Source organism: Tenrec ecaudatus, chromosome 3 (assembly GCF_050624435.1).
Source record: "Tenrec ecaudatus isolate mTenEca1 chromosome 3, mTenEca1.hap1, whole genome shotgun sequence".
Taxonomy (NCBI): Eukaryota; Metazoa; Chordata; class Mammalia; order Afrosoricida; family Tenrecidae; genus Tenrec; species Tenrec ecaudatus.
Genome location: NC_134532.1, coordinates 172,125,720 through 172,139,734, shown reverse-complemented (window position 1 = coordinate 172,139,734; position 14,015 = coordinate 172,125,720). Strand labels below are relative to the sequence as shown.

General features: G+C 43.7%; 1 protein-coding gene across 6 annotated transcripts in view; it reads left to right on the top strand.

Annotated features, from left to right (window-relative positions):
* DCUN1D4 (defective in cullin neddylation 1 domain containing 4) overlaps nt 1–14,015 on the top strand; it is an 80,221-nt gene that overhangs the window by 47,051 nt on the left and 19,155 nt on the right. For all 6 annotated transcript variants that reach the window (XM_075544354.1, XM_075544356.1, XM_075544358.1 and 3 more), the window contains 2 exons: nt 2,134–2,204; nt 10,981–11,072. In XM_075544354.1, the coding sequence (XP_075400469.1) occupies nt 2,134–2,204; nt 10,981–11,072 (163 nt within the window). The remainder of the gene's footprint in view (nt 1–2,133; nt 2,205–10,980; nt 11,073–14,015) is intronic.

Here is a 14,015-nt window from a genome sequence, read left to right as displayed (position 1 = left end):
ACTTAATGTGGTTCTTTGCTGACTGTTCTCCAGGATTATTGAATGTATTGAAATTATTACCAAACTAATAGAAGAGCTTTGTTCCCCTTTAAAAAGCAAGAATTTAAACTTAAGCAGGCTTATTTTGGGACCCACATGATAAGATGTACGTTAAGATAAGACAGATATGTTGAAGGGCTTATCTATATATTGATTTAAGTGAGCAGAATAGAACCCTTTAAAGATACAACTGAAATTTCAGATGATTTTTCCATTTCTACTTGCAAGGTTGATTTTCTTTTTCTTCAGAAAAAAATAGTCATTTTTTTTTTACCAAGGACTAGATTCACATTTCCCCCAAAAAGGCAGGCAGTGGCTGATGAGCCCAGGGAAAAATGCATGGCATATTAGTGTTTCATCAAACTCACTGCCATCAAGTCGCTGCCAACGCTTCGAAACTTGACTGGAGCGGGAAGCCTCATCTCGTTCCCGAGGAGCAGCTGATGATTTTGAACTCGTGGCCTTGCGATTAGCAGCCTGATACCTTAGGTACCACTTCACGCCCTCTGCACTGGCTATGATTTAATAAGTAAATAGGTGTTGGAGAGGAGGCACATTGGTGATGGGAAGGCTGCAGCCTCAAGCAAAAGAGTGGGACAGTTCTTTCAAAGGCTGAGCTGGACTCCCCATGACCAGCACTTCCACTCCGAGGCACACACCCCAGAGAACAGAGAGCGGGGCCTCCACCCGGAATGTGACTACAGCGTTCACTGCAGCCTTACTCACAATTGACAAAAGATGAAGAAGACCAACCAGCCTGTCAGCAGCATGAGAAATTCCTCAGCCATGAAGAGAGCCGAAGTCCTGGTGTGTGGTCCTTCCAACATGTATGGCCCTTGAGAGGAACATGGAGTCTGTGAGGCTAGGCCCAGAAGTATCGCTGCCAGTCAGTGTTCAGTGCACACATGCACAATGTATTACAACCAAATGCGTTGAAGAATGTCTCTGATCAGTGGATGCTGTGCACGTGTTCTCAGTAATACACTTGTCTTAGTCTCACTAGTTTCCTTCAAGAAAAAACAAAAGAGGCTATTGACAGGCTCTACTGGACCAGCTCAGTGCACCATGGAGAGTTCGGCTCAGAATGTTATGGGGAATGTTTGGGGGGGGATTCCAAAGATAGATCACCAATCTAGTGAGCTTGACAGATTTTTCTGGGAGGATGCAGCATTTTAGGGGCGTATTATGAAGATGATGTAAGAGCATTGGAGAGAAAAATTCCAAGAGTGTGCCCCTGTGGCATTCCCCCATCCCAGCAGTGCTCCTGCTCTGGAACAAGGGCAGCCAAGGCGACTGGAAGGGTTTGCTTAGGAAACCTTACGCCACCCACCAGTCCCCATCCTGCCTTTTGAGGCTTCCTTTGAGTCTTCACACTGAAGATTAAAGAACATGTGAGGCCCATACGGCGCCCAAGTTGACATGGTGTAAATCAGAGAGTATAGAATTCTTCAGGGAGGGGTCAGCCAGATGGAAACACCTTCTTCAAAAGCACAGAGATCTAGATGGCGGATATGCTGGGAAATGGTAGCTTTACCTTTAATTAAAAAAAAAATTATACTTTTTTTTAATAGTAATACTGTTTTGACTTTTACTTAGAACTTTCATAGAAACAGGAAGTAGATTGGAGATTTCCAAGCCCTTGCTGGGCATGTGTGTTTGTGCATGTGTGTCAGTGTGTCAGTCAGTGAGAGAGAGAGAAAGTTGAGGGGAGTGGGGCAATGATGTGGGGGAAAAATGGGAAGTTCTTGCATATTGGGTGCAGTTTCTGATTTTGAAAAAGTTTTGGAAATAATGGTATTAATACAACATTGTATATAATTGAGGTCACTGAATTGAATACTTCAAGTGATTAAAATAGCAGGTTTTAAATGTACATATATTCAATTATTTTAAAGGAAATATGGGCATTTGATTTTTACGGTGGTTGCACCTAGGGTCAGTAGGAATTGGAACTGACTCAATGACAGCTAAAAACAACATGGTTGTTGAAGTATTTGGGCAATTTAAGGCCGTTATGGTACAGTGTATGTGGCGGGGCTTCAATAAAGTTAAATTAATTAATTAAAATGTGAAATGTCTACATTTCGTTTGCAGGTACTGATGATGTCGTAGGTCCTGAAGGCATGGAGAAATTTTGTGAAGACATTGGTGTTGAGCCAGAAAATGTAAGTCTAACTTAAAAGTTTTGCTCAAGTTGCAACTATGAAAATTAGATTTTTATTACTTGGCCAAATATTAAAAGCCAAGTAAATGAATGCCTAGAAACTGTGAGAAATTATATATCCTCGAACTAGCTAGTGCTCTTATAACAAATGCCCCAAGTGATGGCTCTCCCATAGGAATATATCTTCTCATTCTTGAGGAGGCTGGCGGTCTGAATCCGCAGCTCCATATCTAGAGGAGGCAGTCATTCATTCACTCTCTGCTGGCTCTGGGGAAAGTCCTTGTGTCCTTTGAAGATCTGCGGTCCTGGTGGTTCTCGGAGATCCTCGTGTAGCTTGGCACCAGCCATTTCCTGGGGTTAGGAGATTCTTAGCGCCAGCATTTGAGGTCCAAAGGATGCGCTCTGCTCTCGGCTCTTTCTTGGTGTGGAGGTCCCTCTGTTCTCTCCTCCTGCTTCTCTCTCCTATTCTCCTGCAGGTTAAAAGGTGACGCGAGAGACACCCCTTTCCTCATCCCAGGGCTGTGACTTGTATTAAGGGTAGTGCATCCTGCCAGCATCCCTTTACATCTGCTCGGCTGATCGTATTAGGCCACCTAGGGAATGATTGTGCCATTACGTTGTGCCAAATCTCATCAGCACACAGCTCTTTAATCACCTACAAACATGGCCCAGCCAAGTTGACACCAATTTTTTTTTTTTGATGATCCATGACAAAATAGATGTGTTTACATTTGGCCTGGCTAATTTTCATCTACAGTAGATTTTAACAGTCACTTGAGGCGTGAGCGCACGCCTTTCAAATATGAAGACATTGGAAGGCTTTTGTTTTCAACGAGGTATTGTCCTCGTAAGGCTTCAACTCTGAGGAAAGGGGTGCTTTGAGAAAACCTACCCGCCTGTGTGCCTGTGTGTGCGTGCGCACGTGTGTGTGAGTGATAGCTTGGTGGTGGTAGTTTTGTAACTTTTTTACCACAAAAAAGTATGAATTCGTCATTTTGGTTTGTAAATTGCATGCAGTCACAGAAACCACGCCTTGAGGCTGTGAAATTTGGCGGATTTCCTGCAATGATTCTGAAGGGGTTAAATTAAATTCTTAACTTCCAGGTAATAATGGAAGTTTATTTATATTATAAATAAATGTAAAGATGTAAAATGAAAAAGCTGGGTGAATCAGGTGATGAGTTTTTCTGGTTTGTTTGATTTTTAACTCAGATCACTTGTCCCTTGACAAGTAAAGCAACAATGAAAAAGTAATGGGGTGTTTATTTTCATGAGGCAGCCTACAAAATAAGGCCCAATTATGATTTGATTTATGAGCAAAAATTTCCTGACCGGAGTGGCGTAGCTAACATCACTTTTCTCCCTTTTCTTTTCTCGGTGAGGAAAACACGGCAATGGTGCGGGATAAAGTCGCGGGTATGTGGCCTACAGTGACGGGTCAGTCGCAGGGCACACCTTTCTGTTCTGCGCACTGGTTTCCTTCAGTAGGTTTTGAAGCTGAATCAGGAGTTGGTCCAGGACTATGGGTTATTATCCTTAAAGGCTTTGGATTCTAATGCCCACGGATTCTTCATTGCTCTTTGCTTCTACTTGACTTTAGCTTTGAAATGATTGATTCTTAGTGTAAAGAATTTAAATACTTCATTTAAAAAAAATCTAGAGGCCATTTTATTTAACTTATTTTTGCTTAATTCTTAGCATTTTTTATTGTTGCCTTTTTTTTTCCCTATTCATATATGCTCACCTTTTGCCAAGATAAAAATTTGTGCTTCGGCTTACTAGCTGTATGGATTAATTTTGCATTATCTTCTAATGTAGCAAGCTTCCCCCAATCCTAAGTGGATTTATGATCTGGAAAAGATCTCAAGAATTTGCTCCCTGCATTCAGACCATTTCCACCTCATCTGGTGTAACTGTGCATATGTCATGCTTTTATGTAAAGCCGAGCATTGAGACTCAGAGTGCTCTTATCTTTTAATTTCTTTATCCTTAACTATTTCTGAGCCTTTCCCAATATACTTTAAATTTCTTCCTGAGTGTGTGCAATGCCTCATAACAGGGAATATTCTCCCCCGCCCTTCTCTCTCTCTCTCCATATATATATGTATGTTTGTATGAATTTTTATAATATTTTGATTCTTAATAAATTATGCAGCTCAGCATGAAAGTTGGGGGACAGGAGTGTTGCCTGCGGGGTCCTTAGTGCGCAGCGGTGGACATTCAGCCCTCTTCGCAGGGGTCCAGCTTCAATTTCCGGCTGGGGTCAGGGTCATCAAGCATAGTCACGACTGGGCTGTCCGTGGAGGCTGGTGTTGCTGCGTTTCAGCAGAGCTTCTCAGCGATGAAACCTGAGACTCTGCTTCTGCAAATGAGCCAATCAAAACTGATGGGTCACAGAGTGTGTCTGGTGGCTGCTCTAAATCGGAGCCTACTCACCGCACTTCCCCTAGGCACCGGAAAAACCCATCCCTGCTGGGATCTGGGCCAAGCGTGGCAGTCTTTTCTGAAACATGTAATCCGAGGCGTGAGAATGGGATAAGAGTGAGGTGTAGGTCCAGACGTGCCACCAAGAGAGCACTAACGAGATCAGGGGAGTGGGCAACACGGTCCAGCCTGAAGTCACCTAGGAATTGGGAGGGAGAGTGAGCAGGTGTGAGAGGGAGGGGTTGAGTAGGTGAACATTGAATCTCGGGGGTGTTTCCTTTTAAAGCTCTGAGGGGCAGGGAGCACGGCTATTGATGAAGAAGGGAGGGCGCGTCTCTTCTCAGATTCCAGGACTCGGTAAAGGATGGCTGTTAGTGTTATTCACACCCACAGACCCCCGTTTAAAAATAATTATAAGACTTTTAGAACTCTCATGATAGGATTGGGAAGTCTTGAAAAGCTACACTTCAGTGTTAAGACTAAAGACCCAATGCAGACTATTATGCCAAGTACTTATGACTGTATTTCAATTCCAAGACTGCACCAGTACAAATTATATTATTACTTTGTATCATTGAGAAAGAAATTGTTGCTACGTAACTTATCTGCCATCAATTATGGCTGAATCCCAGTTTCAGGGATATTACCATTTGTGAAACAAGCAGTAAAAATAACAGCAGTTTAAAGCCTTCTGCACTGAAGAGTGTTTCAGAAGTACTTAAAATCCTCACCTTATCTGACACTTACCAGGCTTACAGAATTCAGCTCTATTTCTCATTACTGGGGTAATGGTAATATCCTCAAGTCATTGGCTTCCTTATTGACTAACTGAAGGAAACACCTATGGTGTGTAAAGATTATCCCCCAGTGTCAGTGTCTGCTTCAGTTACTCAGCCATCTGTCATATATACCCCCATGTGAAGTTTCTGTGTGGAATATTTCCTTACATGAACATTTCTTTTTATTAACAAGTATTTATATGTGTTCTTTAACTGCTTAAATTAATGAATGATTATAGATATGTTTTGAGTATATATACTTTGCATTAGAAATTAAGGGTTAGTTCATAGGTCACTTACAGGTAAATGAATGTAAGGAGTCAGAAATCCAAGACAAACTGAGGTATGAAATGAATAAATCCACCAATGTGTGACCAGTATGAAGAACATTGAGTTAGTTTATTGTGCCAACCTGGCTGATAAACACATATAGGGTTAATTGAAGGGTGGAGGAATAAATGGCTCGGTGAGTCTCGCCTTTTTAGCTCTCTGGTCTCTTGCTTTCTGACTGCCTGACCAGGGTGCAGCTGCCTTAGCCAGTTCCCTGCTTTAGCTGGCAAGGCTTACTTCCTGCAAGAAATCCCTGAGGAGAAGCTGAATGGACCCATAATGATGCAGCCGTGGGTGCTGGAGCACCTGTGTGGAGACCCCTGCCAGCGCTGAGGTGCTTGCACATTCACTGACTCAGCTTTCCTCCTGCAGTCGGCATCATTGTGTTTGTTTTGTGAGGTGGAGGAGGACTTTGTGGATTGGTGTTGGACATATGGGTTAGTGTTGGACTTGTGGGCTTGGGCAGCACTGGGTTAGGCTGTTTTTTTGATGTGTACTTAACCTTTATATAAAACTCTCTCTTATACATAAGAGTTTCTGTAGATTTGTTTCTTTAAAGTACCCAGACTAACACAAACATAGTCCCTTTTATCTGGGAAATTCTTCTTAGTAGCCCATTCGTCTCCAAAGTTGCCATTTTTAACCCATTTTAGCATTTTTTTGTGTGATGAGTACATAGTTTACTGATCAGTCCTAGGAATTTATATATATAGAAATATATTATATTTTAATATATTATACAATATTTGCATTGTATAATATATATAAATATATATTAATCTAAAAACTGATTTTAAAAGTGGTATGCACTGACTTAATTGATATTACTTGATGGCACAAATCAGTGGGCCGCTTTTTGCTTTTCCTGCACTGAGTTCAGGACTCCTCCCTTGCCTTTGCTGTGGGAAGTGTGATTATGGGGTATGTGTCAGGAGACTTCCTCTCGGGTGGGACCCACGTGGGGTCCATTCGGTTCTTGAATGTGTGTCTTCTCATCGTTCATGATATCAGGGATATTTTCTTTCCATTTTCTCTGTGCTTTCTGTTGTCTCTCCCTGTTCTGGGATCCTGACCACACATTAACGTAATCTTCCTAATGGTGACCCACATAATTCTGAGGCATTCTTAGAATTTTTTGTTCTTCTTTCTCTTTCTTGTTTATTAGATTAGTATTGAGAGATTTGTCTTCAGTCTCACTAATTCAGTCTTTGATTAACTGAGTTCTCTTCCTTTGCTCTTTCAGTGCATTATTGATTTCTGAAATTTTAATATTAATCTTCTAGATTTCTATATACTTTCTTTGTGTGGTTCCTAATTTTTCACTTATTGTCTTAGTTTGTCATTACTTTCCTGAATTCTCTAAAGTATTGTCAGTGTTTTCTTTGATTTAATCTGCAGCTTTCTTACTCTCCCTCTTGATAAAGCCATTGAAAGTACCTAAATGCCATTCTTCGAAATTCCTTATCAGGTTGTTCTAATGCCATTTTTAATTCAGGAAGCTCTTCTGTCTCTGTATTTTAATTACTTGTCTGAGCCACTTGGTCTTATTTCTTCATGTAAACTGAATTTGTGTGCTGACTCTGGTGTTGTTGTATTTAATCGGTGTTTCTGTGTTGTTGCGATCGCAGGCACTCACCATCTGTCTCCTGGTTGGTGCATTGTGAAGCTGAGGACAGGGCTGACTGCTGTCTCTCTCATCGGGTGGTAGAGGAGTGAGTAGCTGCCAATAGCCAGTGGGCAGGGCTTTGGAGTGAGGCTAGACTGAGGGGACATGATTGCTGGTTTCCTTGTAGCGCAATAAGGGGAGTGGGGCAATGGAAAGAAACAAGCAGTAGGCCACCCCACACGCACACAAAAAAGAAAAGAAAAAAGAAGAGGGTGTGTGTGGTAAAACCAACAAATAGCAACAACAACAAAAAAGGTAAAGCATTTAATAATTAAAAGGAAAATAAAGATCAGGAAACTGGAAATGTGAAAAATCAGGGGAGAATCCCCCAAATAACCAAGACTTGGATGAGGGGAGGAGGCAATGAGAGAGTGGAAAAGGTGAGAGGAGAAACAGAAAAGGGAGGCAAAGTAGAAGAAAAAGCTTAAGCAGAGACAGAAAGGAAAAACAGTGGGCCGGGCCCAGCAAGGACAGAACGATGGTTCATGTAATTCATTGGTATCAATTGGGGCAACTGGTATGAGTTGGCACCTCTGCCTGCCCAGCAGTTCACGGGAGAGGGAGCCAGGGTGCAGGATTCCCAGTCCGGTATGAAATGATTGTCAGCCTAGAAGGTCTCTCAGGTCCAGGCGCCTGTCTAGAAGAAGGGCATGCCAGCCCAGGGAGTTGCTTGCTTACTTCCAAGTGCTTGTTCCTGGAAGGGGCTCTTCTGGGTCAAGAGGCAGGGAGACTGGCTATGGAGTTCCTGCCCACTCGTGGGTAACATGCACCTGCTGCCCCATCACCAAGGGTGTACCTCTGACCTCAAATAGAGCAGGGGCTTGGTAGAGAGCAAAGGGTGCCACTACCTACTGATGAGTGAATATGGGGGCTGGTCCCCAAGAGTGTGTGGAGAACAAGGGAGATTGTACCTTTCTGGTCACCAGTCACTGATGGGCACTTGTGTTGTCCTGGATTAGTGGAACCTGTGGCCAGGTGTTGTCCTAATCATTCGCCTCTTGTACAGGTTTCAGGTGGCTATGCTGTCAAGGCCAGATGATTGTTCACCTATTCTGTCTGTCTGTCCTCACCGGCTTCTTCTCCCAGTTGGCCTTCAGTCAACACTTCTCTGCCCTTTCCTCTGAAGCGCAGGTCTCCATGTATATTGCAGTGGGTCTCTTGTGTCATCGTTAATATAGAGGGTCTGGTTAGCACGACTGCCTCGTCTGCCATCTTGCATGAAGCCTACATATGATTTAATTTGAGAATAGAGTTTTCTTTGTTATATTGATGATTTGGTGTAGCCTGTGTAGTAGATGAATTATTTTGGAGGAAGTATAGATAGAACAAATTGGGAAAGACGGATTCTATCCCACATGAAAGTTGACGAGCGTAAATGGAAAAGAGCCAGCAGAGAAAGGATGCCCACCCCTGCTTCCCCTTGAGCCAGTACACCGTGTTTGGACTTATGGCCTCCCAAACAAGAAGGAAATAAAATTTTATTTCTTGAAACAACCCACTTGTGTTCAGTGATAGTAGCACTAAAAAACTAAGCACAGAGGTGAGAACTGCATTAAGGTCTCCGTCATGATATGAAGGTCCTGCATTCCCATGAAATCTTCAGCCAGCCAAGTGGCACAGAATGAAGACTCACTTGCATTCATTGATTTATATGGTAAGCGTTTTGGAGAGGTCTTAGACCTGAAAAAACACCCTGACAAATCAAACCCAGTAACACACGGTGAGGTAGGTAGTTTATTGTGCCAGCCTGGCCGATAAACACCTGTAGGATTAATTGAAGGGCGGAGAGATAAATGGCTCAGCGAGTCTCGCCTTGCTTGTTCTGTGGGACAACTAACCTGTGGACTGTCACTGTAATTTGAGGTTCCTTCAAGACCTGCTTCGCCACACAATTGGATTTTATATCTCTTGAGCTGGGGACTGACTGTTGGTGACTTGACTGCCAGTTGGTGACCTGCCTTGCTGTTTGCTGCCTGTGCCAGGATAGCCTGGATCTCTCTACAGAGGACTACCTAGCAGCCCTCAAGACTTGAAGGACTGCCAGTGTCTCACAACTCTCTCACGGGAGTGAGTTGCACTGAGCCATTTGTACTGCTTTATAATTTAACTGTTCATTTCTTGTATTATATATCTATCTATCTGGATATAATTTAACTGTTCATTTCTTGTGTTACCTATCTATCTATCTGTATAAATATATATATATATAATTAGCAATCTGGCTTTGTCTCTAGAGAACCCTGTCACACACATGGAATCAAAACTAACACTAACGTATGCTATCCACAGCCACAGTTCGCAGCCATGGCAGCCTGGCGCTGAGCTGCTCAGCACCGTCCCTGGGGAGGAGCTTGGCGCCACCCATGCCACTGTCAGCGCGTGGGGTCCAGGGTGCCTCTGCCAGGGATCGCCACAGAACCAACACTGAATGCTAGTGTTGCCCTTTATTCCTCTCCATTTTTTCTTGAAAGTGAAACTCTTCAAGTTTTGGGGGGGGGTTTTGGTGAATAAAAACAAGCAGGTCTTTTGTAAAGGGAAGTCTTTTGTAAAAACAAAACTTGAAAAGTGGGAGACAACTGTACTAAAGTAGACGCACGGGGAACTTTCGAAATTGGCCCTCGGAAACCTTCTAATGCTCAGGGTCCCAATTCGAAGAATATTTCTCAGCACCCTCACCCCACCCCCGGCGATTGAAAACATTTGTGCTAAAGTCCACACTGTAGGGTAAAGGGCAGACATTTGAGGTTTGCAGCCCACCTGGGCCCTCCCAGCGCCCCCAGGGGTTGGTATCACCCACTTTGGGTCTAGAGATTCAGAGTCTGGCGAGGGGCTCTCAGTGCTGTTGGCACAAGGGTGCTGACCCCTCCTCCACTGGGAAGAGGTTGGGTCATAATGTTCATCTGGTCCCATTACAGGCTCAGAGCCATGTAAGTGAAATGTTGGGTGATTATAACATAACTCCCCTTAGTGGGTGCAGTTACATTCATCGGTATTAATTAATGTGTGAACTACAGCTGCACATCTCCTACCACCTTTTTATGTTGTGTACTGTTCTGCGCCTTGCTCTTTCGACGGAGGAAATCTTAGAGATGGTTCTGCATTTGTACAAATACCGGTGCTTTGTTTAATGTGTTCCTGTAAGATGTAGAATGTAGTCAGCAAAGAACGAATCCCTTTCTCTTGGTTGCTTCCGTTGGGTTTTGTTTTTGTGTTATAAATCGTGTTGCAGTCCATATGAATACCATCAAGTATATATCTTTGGGGACTTGTGCAGAGCAAGGTAGCTTCCCCTGCATGGACATGCTTAGTCCAGAGTGGGTTTTCATGTTGACTTACTGCCAGAGTGCCCCCTGGGGAGGGCACAAACCAGGCACGGCGCACTTGTGCCCCTCGGAAGCACGTGCTTCTTCAAGCCCGTGCCCGCAGCGTGCCCACCGGGGGCTTTGTTTGCCAGAGGTGCTGTGTTCATATTCCAGTGGCTACCTCCCGTGAGCAGACGTGGCAGGAGGTCCGTGAATTCATTGCTGAGGGTGGTGGTTCCCATCTGATCCGTCTTTCCCTTTTCCCTCCCCAAACAGGTAGTTATGCTCGTCCTAGCCTGGAAATTGGATGCACAAAGCATGGGCTACTTCACTCTGCAGGAATGGCTAAAAGGAATGACCTCTCTACAGTAAGTCCCCAGGCGCACTTACGGGGACCCTGCTCCACCCGGTGGTTGGTGGCCTCCTCGCCGAGCGCCCCGGGAGCCTGGGTTGGGGGAGTGGGAGGAAATCAGATAGTCCGGGAAAAGGTCCAGAGGAAGAAGAGCGAGTCCTGGGTTTCTCTGTGGAGGGAAGACAGTTGTAGATGGAGTCTGGTAATTGGGGGACTTTGGGTAATGTACAAGGCGGGGCCAGTTTTTGAAAATGGCATGATCTTTTCATCCTATTTTTCCAAGGACTTTTTGTAGCCACTCCTCTCTGTGTGCTGTCTGTTTCAGAGTCTCGTAGAATAGCTCTGTGCAATCTCAGAGATTTGAACCACTTATGTAATTTTACATTTTCTGGTAGCTATGGTAGTAAAGAGGTGGGATTAACCACTGTAATATAATTTCATTAACTTAATAGAGTCAAAATACATTTTTCTATGTAACCATTTTAAAACTTAATAAAATATTTCGTTCTTTAGTTAAGTCTTTTAAGTCTTCAAAATTTGATGTTTTATATTTAGAGCACATCTCAATTCCTAGTAGCCTCATTTCAAGTGTTTAACTACATGTGCCTAAACCAAAACCAAGCCCACTGCTGACAAGTCCATTCTGAGTGCAGGTGGGCTGTGGGACGGAGAAGGTCTGCTCCCTAAGGACCGAGGCTGTGAGTCTTCACAGACGCAGGCTGTTTGCTCTGCCTCCCAGGGAGCAGCTGCTGGGCTGAGCTGCCGCCCTTCCCACCCACACTTAGCCCACGATGCTGCCCTTGGCTCCTAGCCGTATTGAACTGTGTGTGTCTCGCGACTGGAAAGCCAAGGTTCACTCATTGGCACCTGGCTTACAACTGGGGAGGAAATGTTGAGTAATGGATAACTCATAAGTGAAAATATTTTATATATTCTGCTTTTAAAATTGTGATTTAGCCTTCAGTAAATCTGACCTTTATTGAAATCATAACAGTCTTGTTTGTAATGGGTTATGTGTTCACGTTGTGCTTGTGCATGTGTGGTTTCTGAGTTTCACCCAAAGAAAACATAGGGTGTTCTCCCAGGGCAACAGTGGAAGATTCAGTTAAGGGTGGGTGGTTAGTCTCTTTAAATGGCATTGGAAGGTGTAGCGCTAATTTTTGACTGTAACTTTGACCTAAATACTTGGAATGACTTTATTTCTTGCTTTAGGAAAAATAGATCTCATTTTCATTGCCTTAAGACTGGAGCAGAAATGACTTTATGCGTGTGTGTACTTCAGGGAAGTTACGGTGTTGTTGCTTTAACAATGCTTTATTTGCATTGTGCCGTCGTCATTTCTGATTTCACTCTTTCTCTCTGTGTGTGTGTGTGTGTACGCGCGCCTCGTAGCTACTTGGTGAGGAAGGCTTTATCCTGCACATTTTACACTTGAGGAAGCTGACCTCTAGAGGGGAGCCAGGACTCGTAAAAGTCAAAACCCACGACTTCTGAGTCCAAAGTCACATTCTTCCTCTGACTACTCTCTGGTGGCAAGTGAGTTTGAGGTAAAAGGGACCCTGTTCTTTTACAAGTATACTTTACCCTGGGCATGCTCTGGAATTCTAGGGTGTTACATCTGTGTGGAATCTCTGGAGAATGGCGTTTGCCCTTTGGGAGAGCATCTCTGGTCCTCTCATTTTTTCCTGGGCTGCTTCTCTCTGTCGGTTTCCAGAGGGGCCAATGCTGGCTGCTCTGGCGTACCTTTCTGGGGCAAGGGGGTGTGGGAGGGGCACACAGCTAGAGCAGCCTTTTCTTTCCAGACATGCAGGCAGCGGCCATCCACTTGCCTCCAGGCACACCTGCATTTCTTTCACAGTCTTCATGTTAAAAAACAAATCGATCTTTACATAGTCAAGATGCTGGGCCTTGCTGAGGCAATTGTGTTTTGAGGGTCATGTCCTCCTGCGAGGTGAACAGGTAATTTCCAAAAGTTTGCGGTCTGGGGGTAGGGTGAGGAGAGTGTCCGGCTCATGGCTGGGAACTAACTCTGTGCTTGCCACTTGACAAGACTTGGGCAATGGCAGGTAGAGTCCTGTAAAATGCTGGCTGCTACTCAGCCATTAATTTTTTTGTGCCATGAAATCCTGAGATTGCTTTCCTCATCATTGAGGTAGTTTATCATCCCGAAGAACCTTCTGTGGTTGACAGTGGCCCTCCAAGCTCTAAGCCCTTCCAAGCCCCAAGCCTCCCTAGACTTCTAACTGGTTCCATAAACCAGTGCACTAAACCCAGCACTTGAGGTCTGGGGATGCAGATGCTGTGACCAAGGTCAAGCCCATGAAGGTTAGGCCCTTGGGGAAAATGTTCAGATGAAAGATCTAAAAGTCGTAAGACCTCTCTGTTTGTGCTATGTAAATGAACTAAAATCAAATAAGTACTGTATTTGTACACCCAGTAAGTAATAAACCTCAGAATTATTTACAAGGAGACTTTATTTTTATAATCATTTTATTGGAGGCTCGTACAACTCTTACCACAATCCATCCATCCATTGTGTCAGGCACATTTGTACATATGTTGCCATCATCATTCTCAAAACATTTTCTTTCTACTTGAGACTGCAAGGGGACTTTTAAAAGTTCATGGGAAAGATCCCATTATCATATCATTGAATTTTTCCACCAACTTTTTGAAGGCGTCTTATATCTGCGCTGAAGATAAGTAGTCCCTCTTTTTATATTATCTGCTAATCCTATTCTGGAATTTAATTCCCCACATTTTGTAGTTTTATTAAACTGTTCTGATAAAATGCCTTATACTCAAATTAGAGTTAACCTTATATGGCAAAATCTGTGTGTGTGTGTGTGTGTGTATCTATATATTTAGTCAAAATGCTGCATTTAGCGGGGGAAATCATTACAGTGGGAGTGTGGTAGAAATGAAAATCAGTGTGTTTCGGGACCAGAGAGGGTTTTGA